Below are 24,987 nucleotides of genomic sequence, written 5' to 3'. Positions count from 1 at the left end.
TTCTGCTTCTGATATAGGATGGAGTACAAATACAAGGAAGTTATCTTAATTTTTAAAAAAATTGGCCAGGAGGAGTATTGTGTTTGATTCTGGGCCTCATCCTTCAGGAACAATCTTAAGGCAATCCAGAGAGATTTACCAGAATAGAGCTAGTTGCAAGAGTGTGCATTATGTGAAAAGTAGCTAAGAAAATTGGCAATGTGGTTAATAGCAAGGGGGAAAGAGTTTAGATTACAGGAAGATAGACAAGTGGCAAAAAGGCAAGGGTACAGTGGTTAAGTTATTGAAACTAGTATTCTAGACATCTGGACTAATAATCCAGACCTGTGGAATTTAAATTCAGATAATAATCTGGAAAGAAAAAACAGCTAGTCTTAGCAAAATTTGCCGGGAAAATACCAGGCTGTCATAAGAACTGGTTCACTAATATCCTTCAGGGGATGAAATCTGCCTTCTTTACCCAGTCCAGCTTTTATGTGATACAGATCCATAGCAATGTGTTTGACTTTTAAATGTCCCTGAAAATGGCCTGGGCAAGCCATTTTGTTTGAAGTAATTAAGGATGGGCAATAAGTGCTGGCCTTGCCAGCAGTGCACACATCCCAAAAAATAAAAAGGATTTAATCCAGAAAAGTGTGATATAATGCATTTTGAGAGGAACAACACAGCAAGAGAATACACAAGAATGGGAATATATTGAGTGATGTGGAGGAATGGAGGCCTTGGATCTATATCCACAAATCCTTAAAGACATCAAGGCAGGTGATAAGGTGGTTAAAATGGCATACAAGTCATTTCCCTTTATGCTAAGACGTGGATAGAAGCATAGGGAAGTTATACTAGAAATATAGACAAAGCATATTAGATCACAGCTTGAGTATTGGTTTTGGTTTATTGGTTTTGGTTTATTATTGTCACATAGAAAAACTATAGCACAATTCAGGCCCTTCGGCCCACAAAGCTGTGCCGAACATGTCCCTACCCTAGAAATTACTAAGCTTACCCATAGCCCTCTATTTTATTCAGCTCCATGTACCTATCTAACAGTCTCTTGAAAGACCCTATCGTATCCGCCTCCACCACCGTTTCCGGCAGCCCATTCCATGCACTCACCACTCTCTGAGTAAAAAACCTACCCCTAACATCTCCTCTATATCTACTCCCCAGCACCTTAAACCTATATCACTGAGGTACAGTGAAAAACTTTTCTTGCATACCAATCATACAGGTCAATTCATTAAACAGTTGAGTACTGCAATGGTCACCATTTACATTAAATATATTTGCATTGAAGGGGTTGTGGAAGAGATTATGGGGATGTTGCCAGGACTAGAAAATTTTAGCTATAAGGAACTACAGGAAAGCTAGAAGGGATTTCTTTGGAACAGAAGAGGCAGAAATGAGACTCAATTAAGGTATATATAATTATCAGAGGCCAAGTTAGAGTTAGAATAAGAACATAAGAAATAGAAGCAGAACCAGCCATTTGGCCCCTTGCACCTAGTCTGCCTTTCAATAAGATGATGGTTAATCTTTTATCTCAGTACCAATTTCTTAGACAAGCTCCTTATCCCTTGATATCCAAAAGTGTATCAATCTCTGCCTTCAATACACAAGGCTGAATCTTGACTGAATCTACACAACCATTTGGATAAAGAATTCCAAACATTCTTTATCCCCTCGGTGAAGAAGTTTCTTCTTGTCCCAGTCCTGAATAGCTGATTTTAAGGATGAGAATCCTGGTTCTAGATATCCCTGCCAGTGGAATCATCCTCCCTGTATCTACTTTATTAAGGCCCTTAAGAATTTTGTACATTTCTGACATTTGTCTAAACTGGAGAAACTGCATGCACCAGTTTGTTTAATCCCTCCTCAGGATTCAATATATTTAGTTAAACCTTTCCTGTATGGAACAAGGAAGAAAGATGTAAACTTCAGGAAGAGATCAAAGGACTGGTAGAGTGTGGAAAAAAAAGTGGCAAATGTATTTCAATGCAGTGAAGTGTGAGCTAATGCATTTGGGGAAAATAAATAAGGTATGGGAATATAAAATAAATGGTAAAATACTGAGAAGTGCAGAGGAACAAAGGGATATTACAATGCCTAGATCACAGATCTAAAGATTCCTGAAAGATGCAGATATGATAGATATGAAAGTTAAGAAAGGAAGGACTAATCACCCAAGCAAAAGGGTCAGTAATCAAGGCGTATTGATTTGAAGTACTGGTGGAAAGATTAATTCCTGCCTTACAACTCCAGTGAGCCAGATTCAATCCTGACCTATGGTACTGTCTACGTGGAGTTTGCATGTTCACCCTGTAACTGAGTTTTCTCAAGATGCTTACTTTCCAACATCACATGGATGTGCGGGTTGCCAGGTCAATTGTCCACTATAAGATTGACCCAACTGCGTAGGTTTGTAGGAGCTGAGGGGAATGTGGAGAATAAAATGGGATCAGTACAGTGTAAATGGGTGCTTGATGGTCAGAGTAGATTTGATGGGCTGAAGGCCTATTTCTGTGCTCTTTCAGAGTGTGTCATGGCTCTGAAAAACTTGCTGTCTAATGGTAATAGGGCTTATTGTAATTAAAAGGCACTTGGATGTGTACTTGAAAACCTGTGCTGATGAAGTCAGCATCTTTCTCAGCTTCCATTGGTTCCATTACTCTATGATGAAGATAAAGGGGAAATTAATAAACATTCAAATTTGAAAATGTAAGGATAAACTGTTTCCAATAGACCCAATTTCAAGAAATTTATTCAGAAAGGACACAAGGGAAAATTAAATTGAAAATGAAATGAAGTTCTGTTTATTTGAAGTGCACTACCTAAAAGAATGATTTAAATGATTCAATAAGAAATTTCAAAAGAAAGTTATATAAATATGTGAACATTGAAAATTTGCAAGGCAATAGGACTATTCAGAAAACTCTTTTGAAGAATTAGTGAACACACAATGGGCTAAATGGACACCTGTGCTGGATCTTAGTCTAATGCAATAAAAACAGGGGTCTTAAATGAGAAGGCGAGGGTTAAGATGAGAGGAGAAACACTTAAAGGGGATCTGAGGGGCAGGTTTTTCCACATAGAGGGTGATAGGCAAAACATAGGCAAATGGGAGTAGCTCAGATAGACATCTTGGTCAACATAGATGAGTGGGGCTGATGGGCAGTTTCTGTGCTACAGAACTCTAGGGCTCTAAAAACTAACATTAAAGCCATGAGAGGAAATGTTTCAGACTTAACCAGATTCAAACATTGTAGAGGAGAGAGGAAGTCAATGCAGCAAACTGAACCATTTATTTCTCAAGCTCAATAATATGAAACCAACCTTTCCAAATTGTTATAAAATGTAAATGTCTGGGACTTCCAGAAATCCTTTCTTGTGTCAAACATAAACTACGAAATCACCTTTTCAAGGATATACAAGATACTACTCTGTGTTCCAAATTTACTTTTGCATGTCATTCAAAACATACTGTAGGTGCCTGAAATGAAAGGAACACAGTCCAAATTCTACATAAAATCTTTTAAAGGAATTGCAGAGCTCCCTACTAAAATAATGCAATTTAAATTGAAATGATTTCTTACCAAGGGCGCAACAAATCCAAGGCTTCAGAAAATTTGTTGTTTAAAAATAAATTCAGTGCAATGTTGCATTCATCCAGGGCACTCTTCAAATCCATTTGGGATGCCCTAATAAAACAAAAGTAAACAATAAGCACAACGGTAATGACAGTATGTTGGAATGAATGAAAAGATGACTAAAGACATCACAAACACTGGAACAGACAAAATTTGAAGGCAACCGAACCTTAAGACTTCCCAAAATCACTGTGATGTTAAGAGGCAGAATTAAGGGCTCACCAGAAAGCAAGAGCTCTCATAGAGCATAGAGAAGTACAGCATAGTATCAGGCTCTTTGGCCCACGATGTTGTGCCAAACTAATTAAACTATTAACTAAAAGCCTAACTAAATTAGTCCTTTCTGCCTAAACAAGTCCATGTCCCTCCATTCTCTGCATATTCATGTGCCTATCTACGAGCCTCTTAAACACCTCTATCATATTCGCCTCCACTATCTCCTCTGGCAGCGCATTCCAGGCACACACCACTTTCTGTGTAAAAAAAAACTTGCCCTGCATGTCTCCTTTGAACTTACCCCCTCTAGTATTAGACATTTCGACCCTAGGAAGAAAGATACTAGTTGTCTACTTTATCTATGCCTTATAATCAGATAAACTTATATCAGGTCTCCCCTCTGCCATCCAGGAGAAAAAAACCCAAGTTTGTCCAACCTCTCCTCATAGCACATGCCTTCTAATCCAGGCAGCATCCTAATAAATCTCTTCTGCGCTCTCTCCAAAGCCTCCACATCCTTCCTATAATGAAGCGACCAGAATTGAATGCAATACTCCAGATGTGGCCTAACCAGAGTTTATAAGGCTGCAACGCAACTTCCTGACTCTTGATTAGCAGTAATCAAGCACTCTTGATTAGTGGCATTGGTTACATGCACAACTGCCAACACTACGTACTGTTGTATGCACGGAGACAAGAGACTGTAGATGCTGGAATCTGCAGCAACAAACAATCTGCTGGAGGAACTCAGTGGCTCAAGCAGCATCTGAGGGAGGAAAAGGATTGATGTTTTTGATCGAAACCCTGCATGAAGACTGAGACTGGAGAGGCAAGAGGGCCAGTAGAAAGAGGGGAAGGGGAGATGTAACAGTTGTGCAAGGTGAGTGGTGGACTGAAGAGAGGTGCAAGGTGACAGGCAGTTTGTGCCATATGGGGGAGGGAAGCAGGGGTAGAGAAGCAGGGGTAGAGTTGAGATAGTGGCAGGTGAATGATAGATGGAGGCAGAAAGAGAGAGAGAGGAAAAAGATTGAGAGGCAGATGGAGCAAGATGGGGGGAGGGGAGTGTGAAGGTTGCTGGAAAAAGATAAGCAGGAACACAAAGTGCTGGACTCTGGTAAGTAGAGATCCCACCACCAGCCACATCTTCTCTTCCCTACCCCTTTCCCTCTTCCGCAGGGATTACTCACTCCATGACTCCCTGGTCCACTCATCCCTCCTCAACAACCCCTCCTTGACTCCTGGAACCGTCCCCTGCAGTCACTGGTCCTTACACTTCCTCCCTCATCACTGTCCAGGGACGTAAACAGCCCTTCCAGGTGAGGCAAAGGTTCACGTGCATCTCCTCCAAACCTTGTCTACTGCATTCAGTGCTCCCGATGTGACCTCCTCTACATCAGTGAGAGCATGTGCAGACTGGGAGACCGTTTTGCAAAGCACCTACGCTCGGTCCACAATGGCCATCTTGAGCTCCAAGTAGCATGACATTTCAATTCCCCTTCCCTCTTCTCACACTGACCTCTCATTCCTCGGCCTTCCCTACTGCCAGGGTGAGGCCCAATGCAAACTAGAGGAACAACACCTCATATTCCACCTGGGTAGTCTACAACCCAATGGCATTAGATAACCCTCCCCTCTGGTGGGTTGTTTCCCTCACTTTCCCCCCCCCCCCCACTCTCTCCTTCCAATCCTCCTCCAGTCATCCCATTTTTGTTCCCTTTTCCTCCCCCCCACAATCCCCAGGCTCCCCCATCACCATCCACCCACTACACACACAATTCACTCACACCTGCATCTGGCTCTGGTTCCAACTGCCATTCACCTCTCCCCTAGTGGTTCCCATTCTCACCTCTTACTTAACAGAGTCCAGCACTAGTAGCACTTTGTGTTCCTGCTTATCTCCCTGTAGCAGCTGTCTCCCATCTTCACATTCCCCTCGCCCCATCTTGCTCCATCTACCTTTTAATAACTTTCTTTTGTCTTTCTCTTTTTCTGTCTCTATCATTCACCTGCCGCTGTTTCCCAACTCTACCCCTGCTCCCTTCTCCTATTTGGACAGCCTGTCATTTTACGTCCCTCCTCAGCCCACCAATCACCTCAGACTCCTTTCTCACCTCCCCTTCCCCTCTTTACACTGGCCATCAAGCCTCTCCACTCTCAGTCCTGATGCAGGGCTTTGACGTGAAACGTTGACAATTCCTTTCCTCCCACAGATGCTGCTCCACCCATTGAGTTCCTCCAACAGATTGTTTATTGCTGTTGTATGCATAACTGTTTTTAACACCTTGTCCAAACTGTCATCAATCAAATACAAATCTCAACAGTGAGCGCAAGGATGGTGAAATTTATCAAAGCTCTGAACAATCCTTTATCACTCACTTAAACTGTACTTTCAGCAATGTGTTGGACAACACTGTTAAATCAGACCAGCATTCCTGGCCATTTCTCCCCACAGAAAGCAACTAAGCATTAACATTCCTTTTGCTGCTGGAGTTGAAGTCAGGCAAGGTTGGGGTAACTACTCAAAGGGTATTGATCCATTGTTCATGTACAGCCAGAAAATTGGCCCTCGTGCATTGTTTAACAAGTTGCTTTTGTACCGACTTAATTAACTTTCAATTAAGACATGGAAGGAAGCCATTTAGCTCACTGTGACTACAAAAAATTGGAAAAGAGCTCCTCAACCTAATCCCACCTTCCACCACTTTGTCTCAAAGCTCTTCAAATGTACAGTGGCAGCACAGTGGCACAGCTAATAGAGCCTCACAGCTCCAGTGATCCACATTCAATTCTGAGCTCTAGTGCTATCTGCGTGGAGTTTGCATGGGATTACATCTTGTGAATGCATGGATTTCCTCTGCATGCTCGGTTTCCTTCAACATCCCAAAAATGTGCAGATTGGTAGGTTATTTGGCCACTATAAATTGCCTTTAATATGTAGATAGGTAGTAAAATCTGGATGAAGTTGAATGGAATGGGGTGGGAAGGGAGAATTAAAATGTGGTAGGTTAAGATTAGTGTAAAAATGGGAGCATGATGGTCAGCATGGACTTAGAGGACCAAAGGGCCTGCTTCTGTTTCTATATAACTCTATGACTCTATATAGAATTATATAGCACGGAAAGAGGCCCTTTGGCCCAGCTCCTCCATGGTGACCAAGTTGTCCACCTGAGCTAGTCCCATTTGCCTGCATTTGGCCCTTATCCCTCTAAACCTTTTCTATCCGTGTACCTGTCCAAAAGTTTTAAACATTGTAATTGTACCTGTCTCTACCACTTCCTCTGGAAGCTCATTCCATATGCTTACCACCCTCTGTGTGGAAAACCCTGCCCCTCAGATCTCCTTTAAGTTTTTCTCCTCTCACCTTAACCTATGCCCTCTAGTTTAAGACTACTTTGTTTTTACTGCATCAGACTAAGATCAAGCACAGGTGTCTATTTGGCCCATTGTGTATTCACTAACTCTTCAAAAGACTTATCTGATTGCCTTGCAAATTTTCAATGTTCACATATTTATACAACTCCCTTTCGAATTTCCTCATGGAATCATATTAATTATTCTATTAGATTGTGCACTTCAAATCAACGTAATTTGCTGCACAATTTGACTTTCCCTTGCATCTTTTCTGATTCAATTTCTTGAAATTGGGTCTACTGGAAACAGTTTATCCTTACATTTTTTAAACCCTTTGTGAATTTGAATGCCTTGTGATTCTCCTTAATTCTACCTTCCCAAGGATATTTCTTGGCTGCTTTTATAGAGTCACAGAGGTACACAGCAGAGACCCATGTCATTTGGCCCAACATGTTCATACTGACCAAGGTGGCTTCCTGAGCTGGTCCCATTTGCCTGCATTTGGCCCATATCCCTCTCCATCTTTTCCATCCATGTACCTGTCCAAATCTCTTTTCAATGTCATAACTGTACCCGCATCTAGCACCTACTCTGGCAGCTCATTCTATATACTCACTACTCTGTGTGGAAAATGTTGCCCCTTAGTTCCCTTTTACATCTTTCCCCTTTCACCTTAAAACTTTATCCTCTAGTTTTAGACTCCCCTGTCCTGGGAAAAAGACTGACTGTCCACCTTATCTATGCTCCTCCCGATTTTATATACCTTGATAAAGGTAACCCCTCGGCCTCCTATGCTCCAGGGGAAAAAAGTTCCAGCCTCTCCTTATAACTCAAGTCCTCTTATCCTATTAACATCCTTGTGAATCTCTTCTGCACCCTTTCCAGCTTAATGACATCCTTCCTATACCTGAGCAACCAGAACTGTGCACAATTCTCCGAGTGTGGTCTCATCAATGACTTGTACAGATGCAACATAAAGTGCCAACTCCTGTACCCAATGCTCTATGCATTCAAAAAACAAACTGGTTGAGGAACTCAGTGGGTCAGGCAGCATCTGTTGAAGGAAATGGACCGTCGACATTTCAGGTTGAGACCCTTGATCTTTTTGATTTTTTGCTTCAGACTTCAGCATCTGCAGTCTCTTGTGTTTCCAGCCCTATACATCCAAATATTTTTAAAATATGATGCAATGGTATTCAAACAATGAGTTCCAGGTCCTGACTCTCCTTGGGTTGAAAAGTTTATTCCCACCCTCACCCCCCCCCCCCCCGCCCCACATCTCCTTTCTAATCCATTTACTAATGTGTTCATTTCAGAGCCACTTTTTAGAACCCCAGGAATCTGTCTCTGTCCCTGAAAGTGACAGTTGGTAGGGTAATAAAGGAGGTTTATGGCATGCTTGCCTTTAATAGTTGAGGCATTGAGTTCAAGAGTCAGGAAGTTATGTTGCAGCTCTATAAAACTGTGGTAAGGCTGCATCTAGAATACTGCATTCAATTCTGATCGCCCCATTAAAGAAGGGATGTGGAGGCTTTGGAGAGGTTGCAGAAGAGGTTTTCCAGGATGCTGCCTGGATTAGAGGGCAGGTGCTATGACGAGAGCTTGAACAAACTTGGGTTGTTTTTTGTTTAAATTTTATTTACAGCGTGGTAACAGGCCCTTCTGGCCCAACGAGTCCGCACCGCCCATCTTAAACCCAAATTAACCGACCCGTACGTCTTTGGAGCAGCAGAGGCTAAGGGGAGACCTGGTATAAATTTATGAGGGGCTTAGATAGATAGCCGGTATTTATTTCCCCAGGGTTAAAATGTCTAATACTAGAGGCCATGCATTTAAGGTGAGAGGGAGTAAATTCAAAGGAGATGTGCGGGGCAAGTTTTGATTTTACACAGAGTGGTGGGTGTCTGGAATGTGCTGCCAGGGGTGGTAGTGGAGGCAAATACAATAGAGGCATCTAAAAGGCTCTTAGATAAGAACATGAATATGCAGAGAACGGAGAGATATGGGCTTGTTTAGGTAGAAGGGACTAATTGAGTTAGGCTTTTAATTATTAGTTTAATTAGTCTGGCACAACACCATGAGCCTAAGGGCCTGTTCCTGTGCTGTACTGTTCTATGTTCTATTTTTATTTTGATGGAAGTTGTGGTGAGGTCTTGCGCCCAGCCGTTCCAGCAAAACCCAAACTACACATCATTGAATTGGTTGTTGTTGACTAGGTGCTGATTGATAGCTGTTAGTGACTCCTTTCATCACTTTGCTGATGAGTGAGAGTCGACTGATTCATTGGTAATTAGGCAGGCTGCATTTATCCTGCTTTCTGTGAACAGGACCTATCCGGGCAACCACTGTTGAGTAGATGCCATTGTAGTAACTGTCATGGAACATGTTGGCTAGAAACACGGCTAGTTCTGGAGTGAAAGTCATCACTGGTCCCATAGCCATTTGCGTCCTCTCAGCCAATTAGAGTCATATAGCACGGAAACAGGCCCTTCAGCCCAACTGGTCCATGCTGACCAAGATGCCCCGTCCAAGCTCGTCCCATTTGCCAGCGTTTGGCCCATAACCTTCTAAACCTTTCCAATCCATGTACCTGTCCAACTGTTTTTAAAAGTTGTTATTGAACCTGCCTCAACCACTTCCTCCGGTAGCTCATTCCACATGGATACCACACATTGTATAAAAAAAAGTTGCCCCCATGTTCCTCTTAAATCTTTCCCATCTCACCTTAAACCTATGCCCACTAGTTCTTGATACACCAACCCTATCTACGCCGCTATGATTTTATACACCTCTCTAAGATCACCTTTCAGTCTCCTACACTCTAAGGAATAAAGTCCTATCCTGTCCAACCTCTCCCTATAACTCAGTCCCTCAAGTCTTGGCAACATCCTTGTAAATCTTTTCTACACTCTTTCCAGTTTAATAACATCTTTCCTATAGCAGGGCAACCAAAACTGAACACAATACTCCAAGTGCGGCCTCACCTGCGTCCTATACAACTGCACCATGACCTCCCAACTTTTATACTCAATGCTCTGATTTACGAAGGCCAGTGTACCAATAGCTTTCTTTACCACCCTGTGTACCTGTGACTCCACTTTCAGTGAACCATGTACTCCAAGGGTCCCTCTGTTCTACAACACTCCCCAGGGTCCTGCCATTCACTGTGAAAGTCCTATCAGGATTTGACTTTCCAAAATGTAACACCTCGCATTTATCCAAATTAAACTCCATTTGCCATCCCTCAGCCCACTTACTCAGCTGATCAAGATCTCCCTGTAATTTTTGATAACCTTCTTCATTGTCCACTATACCACCCATCTGCAAACTTACTAACCATGCCTTGTACATTCTGATTCAAATCCTTGATATAGATGACAAACAACAATGGGCCCAGCACCGACCCAAGGCACACCACTAGTCATGAGTCTCCAATCTGAGAAACAACCTTCTACTATCACCCCTGTTTCCTACCATCAAGCCTATTGTGTATCCAATTAGCCAGCTCTCCCTGGATTCTATGCAATCTAACCTTCCAGAGCAGCCTACCATGTGAAATGCCTTAATGAAGTCATGTCTACTGCCCTGCCCTCATCAACTTTCTTGGTCTCCTCAACAAAAAAACTCAATCAATTTCATAAGACATGACCTCCCATGCACAAAGCCATGCTGACTACTTCTAATTGACCTGTCTTTCCAGATGTACGTACATCTCATTACTCAGAATCCTCTCCAGTAACTTACCTACCACAGATGTTAGATCTACTGGCCTATAGTTCCCAGGTTTATCTTTGCTGCCCTTCTTAAATAAAGGCACAACATTCGCTACCGCCCCCAGTCTACCAGCACCTCACCCATGGCTAACAATAATGCAAATATCTCAGCCAGGGCTCCCACAATTTCTTCCCCAGCCTCCCAGTGTTCTTGGATAAACCTGATCAGGCCCTGGAGATTTGTCTACCTTTTAAGACATCCAGCCCCTCCTCTACTGTAATGTGGACTATCCCCAAGACTTCCCCATTTACTTTTCCTAGTTCCAAAGCATTCTCTACAGTAAAAACCAGAGGAGAAATATTCATTAACCATCTTGCCCATCTCTTGTGGCTTCATACAAAGGTGCTCCCTTTGGTCTTTGCGGAGCCCTATTCTCTCTCTAATTTTCCCTTAACATCTCTTTGGATTTTCCATAACCTTCTCTGCCAGTTATCTCATGCCCCCTTTTTGCCCTCCTGATTTCCTTCGTGAATACACTTCTGTGTCCCTTATACTCCTCCAGGGATTCACTTGATTCCAGCTGCTTGTACCTGAACCATGCCTCCTTTTTTTCTGTAGCAAACCAGGCACAAAGGGCTGGATAGCCTTCTCCTCTTTCTATTTCCTATGTCCTTATAGGAGAGTCATAAGGACTGAGTCAATGGAGAAGCCCCCAAGAATAGGTTGTACAGATAAAGGTTCTAAAACAAACAAAGGGGCAGGGAAAGTCAGAAATTGGCACCACTGGTAACATGAAAAAATGAAGGAAGGGCAAGACTAGCGTCTCAGTGTTTCAGGGTATAGAATCTTCTGGCATGGCAGGGGGGAGGGAAAAAAAAGAGGAGCTGACATTGCATTGAGTAAAGTAAGGAGAAAATCCTTGTAGAGGATTGAATTGAATCCTTGAATGAGACCTTATGGTTAGAGATTAGAAATATAAAAAATGATTATACTACAGGGGAGATAGGGGAGCAGATATGTAAGCAAATCAGAGAGGTGTAATAGCAATAGGGTTTTAGTATGAGGGCATTTCAACTTCCCAACATTAACTTGGATCGCCTTAGTGGTAACACATTAGATTGGGATGGAGTTTTTAAAGTACATTCAGGAGAGCTTATTGTGCCAGTACATTAATTGTCCAACTACGGATGGGCAGTGCTAGACCTAATCCTAGGAAATGAAGTTGGGCAAATGCATAAAGTATCAGTGGTTTGGCATTTAAAAGATGGTGACAATAACTCTGCAAATTTCAAGACAATTATGGAAAACGATAAGGATGGTCCAGATCTTAAGGTTCAGAATTAGGGGAAGGCTGATTTCAACTTCATCAGTCAGGTCATGGAAAACATGGAGAAGCTGTTTGAGAGTAAATCTACAGCTGACAAATAGGAGTCTTTTAGAAATGAAATAGTGAAAGTTCGTGTTCCCGTAAGGGTGGAAGGCAAGTTCAGAGAATCCTAGATGTCAAGGGACATCGAGAATTTGATTAAGAAAAAAAGGAGTAAGTGTATGGAAGGTATAGAATACTGAAGGAGGTCCTGCAGGAATATAGAAAACATAGGGGGATGCTTAAGAAAGAAATTTAGAAGAGCACAGAGAGGCCATGAAATGTCACTGGCAGATAAGATTAAGGAAAATCCCAAGGAAATTTACGTACATGAAGAGCAAGAGGGTAGCCAGGGAAAGACTTAGGGACCTCAGGGAGAATCTGTGTGTGGAGCCACAGGAAGTGGGTGAGATCGTTATATGACACTTCTGTATTCACTAAAGAGAAAAACATTAAAGCTGAAGATTTTGTGCAGGAAGATGGTCATATTCTAGAGCACATTATCATCAAAAAGGAGGTATTAGCCAACATAAAGGTGGATAAATCCCCAGGGCCTAATGAGATGCATCAGAGGTTGCTATGGGAGGCAAGAGTAGAGATAGCTGGGGCCCTGAGAGAGACTTTTAAATCTTTATTGGCTACTGGTGTAAGACTGGAAGACAGCAAATGTGGTTCCTTTATTCAAGAAAGATGGCAGGAATAAGCAAAGTAATGATGGGACAGTGAGTCTCATGTCAGTGACAGGGAAGTTGTTGGAAAAAATTTGTTGCAATATGATCAATCTACACTTAACGGAACAGATTGATCTGGGATTGTCAATACTGTTTTCTTTGGTGGGAGACCTATCTGATTACTTTGATCGAGTTGTTGAAAGATGTAATTAAGTTTATAGATGAGGGTAGTGAAGTTCATATAGTCTACATGGACTTCTGTATGACATAACAAGGTTCCACATACAAGGCTAGTCAAAAAGGTTAGAGCCAATGGGATCCAAGGCAAATTAGATCCAGAATTAGCTTGGATCCCTTTGGCTCCAAGAGGGTGACAGTGGTGGGTGATTTGAAGCCTGTGCCCAGTGGTGTACCACAGGAATGGTACTGGTTCCCTTACTGTTTGCTATATACATTAAAGATATGATTATTAAGTTTTAATGTTAACATCTAAATTTGCAGATAACATGAAAATTTGTGGTTGCTATTAACAGTGAGGAGGATAGTCTCAGACTACAGAAAGGCATTCATCAATTGGTAAATTAGGCAGAACAATGGCAGACGTACTTTAATCCTTAATCCTGATAAATCCACAGTGAAGTACTTTGGGAGGTCATAGAGTCATACAGCCTGGAAACAGGCCCTTTGGCTCAACTCGTTCATGCCAACTGTGTTGTCTGGCGAGCTAGTCCCATCTACCTGCGTTTGGCCCATAGCCCTCTAAACCTCTCCTATCCAAGCATTTATCTAGATGGTTTTTAAATGTTGTTAATGTGCCCGCCTCAACCACTATTTCTGGCAGCTCATTCCAAATACGCACCACCCTTTGCATGAAGAAGCTGCCCCTGATGTCCCTTCTAAATCTGTCACCTCTGATCTTAAACCTATGTCCTCTTGTTTTTAGCAGGAGGAAAAAGACTATGTGCTTTCACCCTTCTATTCCCCTCATGATCTTATATACCTCAATCAGGTCACCCCTCAATCTCCTATGTTCTGGGGAATAAAGCCCTAGTCTATGCAACCTCTCCTTTTAACTCACGCCCCCAAGTCCAGACAATAACCTGGTAATTCTTTTCTGCACTCTTTCTAGTTTAATAATGTCATTCCTATAACGGGGTGACCAAACTGTACACAATACTCTAAGTGAGGCCTCAGCAACGTCTTACTGTATATAACTCCAACATAACTTCCCAACTCCTGTACTTCATGCCCTGATTGAAGAAGGCCAGCATGCCAAACACCTTCTTCACCACCCTGTCTACCTGTGATGCTGCTTTCAGCAAACTATGAAATTGCACACCCAGGTCCCTCTGTTCCATAACTTTCCCCAGGGCTCTACCATTCACTGTATAAATCCTACCCTGGTTTACTCTCACATTTATCTGGATTGAAAGCCACTGGCCAATCCTCAGCCCACATACTTGGCTAATCAAGATCCCCCTGTGATTTTTCATAACCTTCTACACTATCTACAACACCACCTGCTTTAGTATCCTCCACAAACTTACCAACCATGCCTTGTACATTCACATCTAAACCATTTATATAAATTACAAACAACAAATGTCCCAGCACCGACCCCTGTGACACTAGACACAGGCCTCCGGTCCAAGAAACAACCCTTGATTATCACCCTCTGCTTCCTACCACTGAGCCAATTATGAATCCAATCACCCACAGAACCACAGAACACTACAGCACAGAAAACAGGCCATTTGGCCCTTCTAGTCTGTGCCAAAACTTTTCCCCCTGGATCCCATGCGATCTAAGCTTCCAGACTAGCCCACCATGAGAGACCTTGTTCAAAGACAACATAAACAACATCCACCACCCTACCCTCATCTACCTTCTTGGTTACCTCCTTGAAGAACTTCCCATGCACAAAGCCATGCTGACTGTCCCGAATCAGACCCTGTCTCTCCAAATGTTGGTAGATCCTGTCCTCCAGAATCCCCTCCAGCAATTTACCCACCACCGATGTCAGACTCACTGGCCTGTAGTTTCCTGGTTTGTTTTTGGTAACCTTTTTAAACAATTAGCCACTCCCCAGTCCTCTGAAACCTCACCTGTGGCCAGAGATGAAACAACAATCTCTACAAGGGCCTCTGCAATGTCTTTTCTAGCTTCCCACAGGGTCCGAGAATGCACCAGGTCAGGCCCTGGGGATTTATCCACCTTAATGCATGTTAAGGCCACCAATACCTCCTCTCTGCTAATTCATATGGGGTCCAAGACAACACCATTTCCTTAGCTTCTATTGTTTTCTCCACAGTAAATACTGAAGAGAAATATTTATTAAAAAATCTCACCCATTTCCTTTGCTTCTACACACAGGCAGCCATACCAATCTTCAAGGTCAAATAAGGGTAGGATGTACACAATGAAAAGTAGGGCATTAGGGAGTATGGAGGAACAGAAGGGCCTTTGTGATTGCTCTGTAAAGGGTGCAGGGGAGATTCACCAAGATGTTGTCTGCGATAGTGTTTCTTAGTTATGAGGAGAGACTAGATAGCCTGGGTTTGCTTTCCTTGGAGCAGAGAAGGCAGAAGGGATCCTGATAGAGGTACAAAGCTACGTGGGGTATAGATAGGATAGATAGTGATGGCATTACCATCACTGAATCCCCACTATCAATATCCTGGAGGTTACCATTGACCAGAAACTGAACTGGAGTGGCCACATACAAAATGTGGCTCCAAGAGCAGGGCAGAGGCTAGGAATCCTGCGGCGAATAACTCACCTCCTAACGCGCCAAAGCCTGTCTACCATCTACGAGCTTCAAGTTAGGAGTGTGATGGAATACTCTCCACTTGCCTGGATGAATGTAGCTTCAACAACACTCAAGGATACAGAACACCATTTGATAGGCACCCCATCCACCATCATTCACTCTCTCCATCACTGATGCATGGTAGCAGCAGTTTGTATCATCTACAGGATACACAACAACTCACCAAGACTCTTAGACAGCACCTTCCAAATCCATGACCTCTACAAAGAAGGACAAGAGAACAAAAGCATGGGAACACCACCACCTGGAAGTTGCCCTCCAAGCCACATATCATCCTGACTTGGAAATACATTGTCGTTCTTTCACCGTCGCTTGGTCAAAATCCTGGAACTCCCTTCCCTAACAGCAATGTTAGGGAATACCCACACCTCAAGGACTGCAGTGGTTCAACGAGGCAGCTCACAACCACCTTCTCGAGGGCATTTAGGGCTGGGCAAATCAATACTGTCGCAGTCTGCGAAGCCCACATCCCTCAAATGAATAAAAAAAAGACAGTAGTAAACCTTTCTCCATAGCAGAGATGTCTATAATCAGAGAGCATCGGTTTAAAATAAGCAGCGAGATGTTAAGAGACTCTCACCAGGACTAGAACAGGTAAGGAATAAAAGGCTATGGACTAAGTATAGTTTTAGTATAGATGGGTACTTGATGGCCAACACGGACGACGTGAGCTAAAGGGCTTGTTTCTGTGCTGAATGACTTTGTGGCTCTAAATCAAAAGGTCTTACTGTGCAAGATCAAAAGATTCTATTCAATGGTCAGTTAATTGTAATATTACCCAGTTCTAAATCAGGGCAAACAATGATAACTGAAAACTTAATGTCTGATCTGAATATGAAAATATAAAACTAAATATTTTCCAAGTGTAAATAATTAAACCAATAACATTAACAAAAACTGCTGCACTTATATTAATTTGCAGATAGATCATAGAATAATACTGCACAGGAAGAGGACCTTTGGCCCAAAATGTTTGTGCCAACCACAATGCCAATTTATACTAATCCCATCTGCCTGCATGGTCCATATCCCTCAATTCCCTGCCTATTCATGTGCCTGTCTAAATGCTTCTTAAATCTTGCTATCGTATCTGCTTCCACCACCTCAACTGGCAGCGTGTTCCTGGCCCCTATCACTCTGTGTAAAAATCTCCTTTTAATTTACCCCCCTCTCAACTTAAACCCATGCCTTCTTGTATTTGACATTCCCACACTGGGAAAAAGATTCAGACTATTGATCCTATCTATGCCTCTCATAATTTTAAACATTTCTGTCAGGTTGCCCCTTAGCCTCTAATGGTTCAGAGAAAACAATCCAAGTCAGTCCAACCTCTCCTTATAGCTAACACTCCCTAATCCAGGCAACATGCTGGTGAACCTCTTTTGCAACCTCTCTCAAGCCTCTACATCCTTCCTGTAATGCTGTGACTAGAACTGGTCGCCGGGATCAGATGAGATGTACCCCAGGCTGCTGTGGGAGGCGAGGGAGGAGATTGCGGAGCCTCTGGCGATGATCTTTGCATCATCAATGGAGATGGGAGAGGTTCCAGAGGACTGGAGGGTTGAGGATGTTGTTCCCTTATTCAAGAAGGGGAGTAGAGACAGCCCAGGTAATTATAGACCAGTGAGTCTTACTTCAGTGGTTGGTAAGCTGATGGAGAAGATCCTGAGAGGCAGGATTTATGAACATTTGGAGAGGTATAATATGATTAGGAATAGTCAGCATGGCTTTGTCAAGGGCAGGTCCTGCCTTACGAGCTTGATTGAATTTTTTGAGGATGTGGCTAAACACATCGATGAAGGGAGAGCAGTAGATGTAGTGTATATGGATTTCAGCAAGGCATTTGATAAGGTACCCCATGCAAGTCTTATTGAGAAAGTAAGGAGGCATGGGATCCAAGGGGACATTGCATTGTGGATCCAGAACTGGCTGGCCCACAGAAGGCAAAGAGTGGTTGTTGAACGGTCATATTCTGCATGGAGGTCGGTGACCAGTGGTGTACCTCAGGGATCTGTTCTGGGACCCTTGCTCTTTGTGATTTTTATAAACGACCTGGATGAGGAAGTGGAGGGATGTAAGTTTGCAGATGACACAAAGGTTGGAGGTGTTGTGGATAGTGTGGAGGCTGTCAGAGGTTACAGCGGGACATAGATAGGATGCAAAGCTGGGCTGAGAAGTGGCAAGTGGAGTTCAACCCGGATAAATGTGAAGTGGTTCATTTTGGTAGATCAAATATGATGGAAGCCAATAGAAAGGGTGCAGAGGAGATTTACAAGGATGTTGCCTGGAATGCAGGGCATGCCTTATGAAAGCAGGTTGAGGGAACTCAGCCTTTTCTCCTTGGAGCAACGGAGGATGAGGGGGGACCTGATAGAGGTATATAAGATGATGAGAGGCATTGATCGGGTAGATAGTCAGAGGCCTTTCCCCAGGGCTGAAGTGGTTGCCACAAGAGGACATACGTTTAAGGTGCTGGGGAGCAGGTATAGAGGAGGTGTCAGGGGGAAGTTTTTTACTCAGAGAGTGGTGAGTGCGTGGAATGGGCTGCCGGCAACGGTGGTGGAAGCAGATACGATAGGGTCTTTTAAGAGACTTTTGGATGGGTACATGGAGCTTAGAAAAATAGAGGGCTATGGGTAAGCCTAGTAATCCCTAAGATAGGGACATGTTTGACACAGCTTTGTGGGCTGAAGGGCCTGAATTGTGCTGTAGGTTTTCTATGTTTCTAACTGCACATAGTACTCCAAATGTGGCCTAACCAAAGTTTTATACAGCTGCAACATGACTTGCCAACTCTTATACTCAATGCACCAACCAATAATACCTTTATTACCACCCTATCTACTTGTGTTACCACTTTCAGGGAGCTATAGACTTGTACCCCAAGATCCCTCTGTACATCAATGCTCCAAAGGGTCCTGCCATATACTTACATTTGACCTCCTAAAGTGCAGCACTTCATTATCCTCAAGGCTTTCTCCTTGGTGAAGTGCTCATTTAGCATCTCGCCAAGATCACATAAATCTTTAAGGAGAGCTTATAACCGAGTTCTAATTATTTCAAGCCAAATGCTAAATCCTGTAAATACTGTCTTGCTGATACTAAAATCTGCATCATTTGCTCACAGATTAAACTTTCAGTCCAGATGAAGGGTCTCAACCTGAAGTGTAGACTATCCATTTCCCTCCATAGATCTGCCTGACCTGCAGGGTTCCTCCAGCTTTTTGTGTGTAACATTTCACCCTTGTCTGGATTAAACTCCATTTGCCATTTCTACACCCATATTTCCAACTGATCTATATCCTGCTGAATCCTTTGACAATCTTCCTCACTATCCATAAATCTGCTAATGTTTGTGTCATCTGCATACTTACTAATCAGCCCACCTACATCTTTAACATATTCCTGCGGAACACCACTGGTCACAGACCTCCAGTCAGAAAAACACCCCTCTACCACTACCCTCTGTTTTGAATCCAATTTATCAAGCCAGAGGAAGTGGTTCAGGCAGATACAATAGTATCATTTAAGAAGCACTTGGATAGGTACGTGGAGGGGTGGGGCTTGGAGGGATATGGGCTGAACACAGAAAATTGGGATTAGCTGGGTGGGCATCTTGGTTGGCACGGATTCATTAGATTGAAGGGCCTGTATCTGTGCTGTATTGCTCTATGACTCCATAGATCTCATGTGCCCTAATCTTCTGGATCAGCCTACCATGAGGGACCTTGTCCAACACTTCACTAAGATCCATGTAAAGAACATCCATTGCCCTACCCTCATCAATCATCTTCATCACCTCCTCAAAAAGCTCAGTCAAGTTTGTAAAAGACATGACCTCTTCTGCACAAAGCCATGCTGACTATCCTTAATAAATCCATGTTTTTCCAGATGTGAGTAAATTCTATCCTTAAGAATCTTCTCCAATAATTTCCCTACCACTCATATAAGGCTCACTGGCTTATAATTTCCTGGTTTGTCCCCTTTGCACTTTTTAAACAAAGGTGGTTATTATCCAGTTCTCTGGGACCCTGCCGGTGGCTAAAGAGGATACAAAGATTTCTGTCAAGGCCCCAGCAATCTCCTCTCTTGCTTCCCTCGGTATCCTGGGATAGATCCCATCAGGCCCTGGGGTCTTATCCATCTTAATGTTCTTCAAAAGACCCAATACCTCCTCTTTCTTGATATCAAGATGGCCTAGAATACCAGCATACCTCTCTCTGATATCACTATCCTCAAGGCCTTCTCCTTGGTGAATACCGAGGCTCATTTAGCATCTCGCACAGATCATATGAATACCAGCAGCTTAAGGAGAGCTTGCAAATGACTTCCAATTATTACAAACCAAATGCTACTTCCTGTAAATACTGCCTTGCTGATGCTAAAATCACATTATCTGTTCACAGATTAAACTGAGTTTGATATGCAATAACTTCAATTTGGAATATATCATCAGCAAACACCTTTGCATGTTCCTGCCAGGATTTGCATGTTCCTGCCAGGATTAAAGGCAAAGTTAAAAAGCATAGGGAACCTTGGTTTTCAAGGGATATTGGCGATCTGCTTAAGAAAAAGAGAGAGGTGTATGGGCAACTAGGAACAAATGAGGTACTTGAAGAGTATAGAAAAAGTAAGAAAATACTAAAAAAAAGGAAATCAGGAAGGCAAAAAGAAGACATGAGATTGCTTTGGCAGATAATGTGAAGGTAAATCCGAAGGGTTTCTACAAGTATATGAAGAATAAAAGGATAGTAAGGGACAAAATTGGTCCACTAGAAGATCAGAGTGGTCGTCTATGTGTGGAGCCTCAGGAGATGGGGGATATCTTAAACAGTTTTTTTGCATCAGTATTTACTCAGGAAACGGGCATAGTGGATATGGAAGGAAGGGAAACAAGCAGTAGGGTCATGGAACATATAGAGATTAAAGAGGAGGAGGTGCTTGCTGCCTTACAGCGAATAAAGGTAGATAAATCCCCTGGGCCAGATAAGATATTTCCTCGGACATTGCGGGAGACTAGTGTAGAAATTGCAGAGGCCCTGGCAGATATATTTAAAACGTCCTTAGCCACGGGTGTGGTGCCAGAGGACTGGAGGGTAGCTCATGTTGTTCTGTTGTTTAAAAAAGGATCTAAAAGTAAGCCAGGTAATTACAGGCCAGTGAGCCTGACATCAGTAGTGGGTAAATTATTGGAAGGTGTTCTGAGAGATCGGATATACAAGTATTTGGACAGCCAAGGGCTGATTAAGAATAGTCAGCATGGCTTTGTGCATGGTAGATCGTGTTTAACGAATCCTGTGGAGTTTTTCGAGGAGGTTACCAAGAAAGTAGATGAAGGAAAGGCTGTGGATGTTGTCTACATGGACTTTAGTAAGGCCTTTGACAAGGTGTCACATGGGAGGTTAGTTCAGAAGGTTCAGACACTAGGTATCCATGGAGAGGTTGTAAACTGGATTCAAAATTGGCTGTGCGGGAGAAGACAGAGAGTGGTAGTGGACGATTGTTTCTCAGACTGGAGGCCTGTGACTAGTGGTGTGCCTCAGGGATCTGTGCTGGGGCCATTATTGTTTGTTGTCTATATCAATGATCTAGATGATAATGTAGTAAATTGGATCAGCAAGTTTGCTGATGACACTAAGATTGGAGGCGTTGTGGACAGCGAGGAAGGCTTCCAACGCTTGCAGAGGGATCTGGACCAACTGGAAAAATGGGCTAGAATATGGCAGATGGAATTTAATGCAGACAAGTGTGAGGTGTTGCATTTTGGAAGGACAAATTAAGGTAGGACATACACAGTAAATGGTAGGGCACTGAGGAGTGCGGAGGAACAAAGGGATCTGGGAGTTCAGATACATAATTCCCTGAAAGTGGCGTCGCAGGTAGACAGGGTTGTAAAAATGGCTTTTGGCATCCTGGCATTCATAAATCAAAGTATTGAGTACAGGAGTTGGGATGTTATGGTGAGGTTGTATAAGACATTGGTGAGGCCAAATTTGGAGTATTGTGTGCAGTTCTGGTCACCTAACTATAGGAAGGATATCAGTAAGGTTGAAAGAGTGCAGAGGAGATTTACTAGAATGTTGCCGGGTCTTCAGGAGTTGAGTTACAGGGAAAGATTGAACAGGTTAGGACTTTATTCCTTGGAGTGCAGAAGAATGAGGGGAGATTAGATAGAGGTTTACAAAATTATGAGGGGTATAGACAGAGTTAATGCGAATGGGCTCTTTCCACCTAGATTAGGAGAGATAAGTATGAAAGGACATGGCTTTAGGGTGAAAGGGGAAAGGTTAAAGGGGAACATTAGGGGGAACTTCTTCACTCAAAGAGTGGTGGGAGTATGGAATGGGCTGCCATCTGATGTAGTAAATGCAGGCTCACTCTTGAGTTTTAAGAATAAATTGGACGGGAGAGGTCTGGAGGGCTATGGACTGGGTGCAGGTAAATGGGACTAGCGGAATAATGTTTCGGCACAGACTAGAAGGGCCGAATGGCCTGTTTTTCTGTGCTGTAGTGTTCTATAGTTCTATAGTTCTACCCAAATGTACATGATTTTGTTCAGGAGTGCTGGTAGGCCTGCTCCACATGGGAATTCTGCATACAAGACCAGTATGTGGATTATCATAAAGGAGTTTACAGAGAAGTATAAAATAAAGGGTGTCGTAAGGAAATACATGAACATATAAAATATGATATGGGAAAATATGGGGTGAAGTTAAATTGGTTTAAGTTGACCTTAGAAAAAGGTTCTGAATAGCAGCCCAATATGGGTGCAGTTCAGAGGCCAGACATAACCAATATTGCTGCTCTAAGGATTTGGAACCATACTGGTATTATTCTAATGTTTCTTCCCCACATTTCAATGATTTTCATTCTATTTTAATGTGGGGATTGAATTCTTCTCATACATTCATTGGAAAATGAAATCTTATTTCATTTTGTTTTGCTAATCTGAACAAAAAAACAAAATGCTATATGAAATGAGCGATAAAAAGGTACCCTGACCCTGGCACCTGGGAGGCAACCTACCATCCTGGGGTCTCGTTCACAGCCACAGAATCACCTGTCTGTGAAGTCCCCTATCACTACAACTGTCGGTCTCCACCCTCCCTTGCTGTGCATCAGAGCCAGTTGTCGTGCCACAGCCCTGGCTGTTGCTGCTGCTCTCTTCTGAAAGTCCATTCCCACAACAGTATCCAAAAATATATACTTGTTACTGAGGGAATGGCCACAGGGGAATCGTGCACTCCCTGCCTACCCCCTCTAACTTTCCTGGTGGTCACCCAACTACCTGCACTAGGTGTGACAACAAAGTTATCATTCTACGGTCATTTTTCTTCTTTGGTTAACAGCGAAGAAGAACGCCAATGACTGTAGAATGATATCAATGGTTAGGTGGATTGAAACATGGCAAATGGTGTTGAACCTGGAGAAATGTGTTGAAATGCATTCGAAAATGAAATACAAGGCAAGGGAATACTAAGTAAACGGTATTTTACTGCCTGGAGGAGCAAAGAGAACTTGGAAAGTATGTCCACAGATCCCAGAGGTCATGAAGAATGATAGATTAGATCATTAAAAAGCTTCACAAGATTTTGATATCTTATTCTCCAACTAAAAAAAACAAGGCCGCATGCCATGTTACAGGCAAGAAGTGATTCCACTGATGAAAGCAGAGAGAAGGCATACAAGAAAACCATCAGCACTGAGGAATTTTAGTTACGAAGATTGGAGAGGCTGGATCAGTTTTCTTCGGATCAGAGGCAGCTGATTTAATAGAGGTGCATAAAACTATGAAAAGGTGAAAGGGTGGATAGGAACGGTGTATTTGCTTTACCATGGTAAGTGGGGAGTTTGGGCACATTTATGCATAATAAATAGTGGAATAATAGAGGCGAACTGAAGAGAGGTGCAGGTAGAAAACCTCATTACACTTAACCAGTACTTAGATATTCTGTAAATTTCAAGGCTGCAGCAAAGGACTGGAGAGTGAAATTGGGCTAGATAGGCCTTATTCAGTCAGCACAGACAGGGTGTATGCTTCTATAATTTTATGATCTGACATTTATGTTCTTCTCAAACCTCTTGTGCCTTGATAAAGCACTATGCAAATGAAAGCTGCTTCTTTGTTTCATACTATTCCAAAAAGCCTCACTACAACAACTAAAGAAACTTCTTTCTGCTTCATTTAAAATTAACAATCTTAAAGTTGAAAGAAACAAAGACAGAAGTACTAAACCATCAGATAGACTAAACATCTAAGAGTTCAGTTCTGCTAGAAAAATATTACCATTTAAACACAGGCAACATTCATTAAAAGCAAGAATATTGAAGGTCAATACAAAATAACGCTGATCTTGACCAATGCTTTATTCAAACTGGAAGATATAATCATTTGGCAGATTGTTCATAACACAATTTACACTGGAAGTCAAATGAGACTGCATGTTTCACATAGATATGCAGCAATAAGGCCATGACAGGAACCTGAGCTATCCCTCAATCATTATTCCATGTGAAGTTAAATGTTAAGAACAAACATGTTCTAAAGTTACTTCTGCCACGCAGAATATATACGCAGCCAAGACCCTTAGGTCAGATGAGATCATTCTCACCACCTTGCATCATTCTTTGTGCATACTTGTATCTGGAAAAGTATCGACTTAAGCAAAGTGCTGCTGACTTTATCTTTCCTATCTATCTGTCTGAGCACCTTCATGGCAAGAGATTACCAGTGTGTCACAGGAAAAGGTTTAAGAGTGTGTCAAAAGTCTTTTTGCAATGACTCCTTGGAATCCTTGGCTTATGACTGCTCAAACTAGGGGAAGAGGATTCAGGATTGCACAGAGAACTAGTGTCACCTCAGGAGCACATAGTGCAATTGGCAGAAGGAACATAATGTTTCTGAATTACCCACCCACCTGTTCTGCTAAACACCTCCTCCCCCACGTGGCAAAATCTGTGGATCTCACTTTAGCCTCATCAGTCACCTCAGAGCCCAAGGAACTGAAATGAAAGCAAGTCATCCTCAATTGGAAGGGATTACTTCATAAAAAGAGTTTGGGTAAAATAAGCATGCATTTGAATGCACTGTGATAGAAGTTGTTTAAAATTCTTAGAAAAAAGATCATTGAAATTGTGAATGCAGTTGTTAGCTTGTTGAAGCAAAATAGTTATCAATGATAACTCTTTGAATCT

General features: G+C 42.6%; 1 protein-coding gene across 3 annotated transcripts in view; it reads right to left on the bottom strand.

Moving 5' to 3' along the window:
* Window positions 1–24,987, bottom strand: part of LOC127572255 (tetratricopeptide repeat protein 39B) — a 205,420-nt gene that overhangs the window by 77,616 nt on the left and 102,817 nt on the right. For all 3 annotated transcript variants that reach the window (XM_052019233.1, XM_052019234.1, XM_052019235.1), the window contains one exon: window positions 3,591–3,695. In XM_052019233.1, the coding sequence (XP_051875193.1) occupies window positions 3,591–3,695 (105 nt within the window). The remainder of the gene's footprint in view (window positions 1–3,590; window positions 3,696–24,987) is intronic.

The sequence above is a fragment of the Pristis pectinata genome, chromosome 7 (assembly GCF_009764475.1).
Source record: "Pristis pectinata isolate sPriPec2 chromosome 7, sPriPec2.1.pri, whole genome shotgun sequence".
Lineage (NCBI taxonomy): Eukaryota > Metazoa > Chordata > Chondrichthyes > Rhinopristiformes > Pristidae > Pristis > Pristis pectinata.
This window is presented reverse-complemented; position numbering and strand designations above follow the sequence as displayed.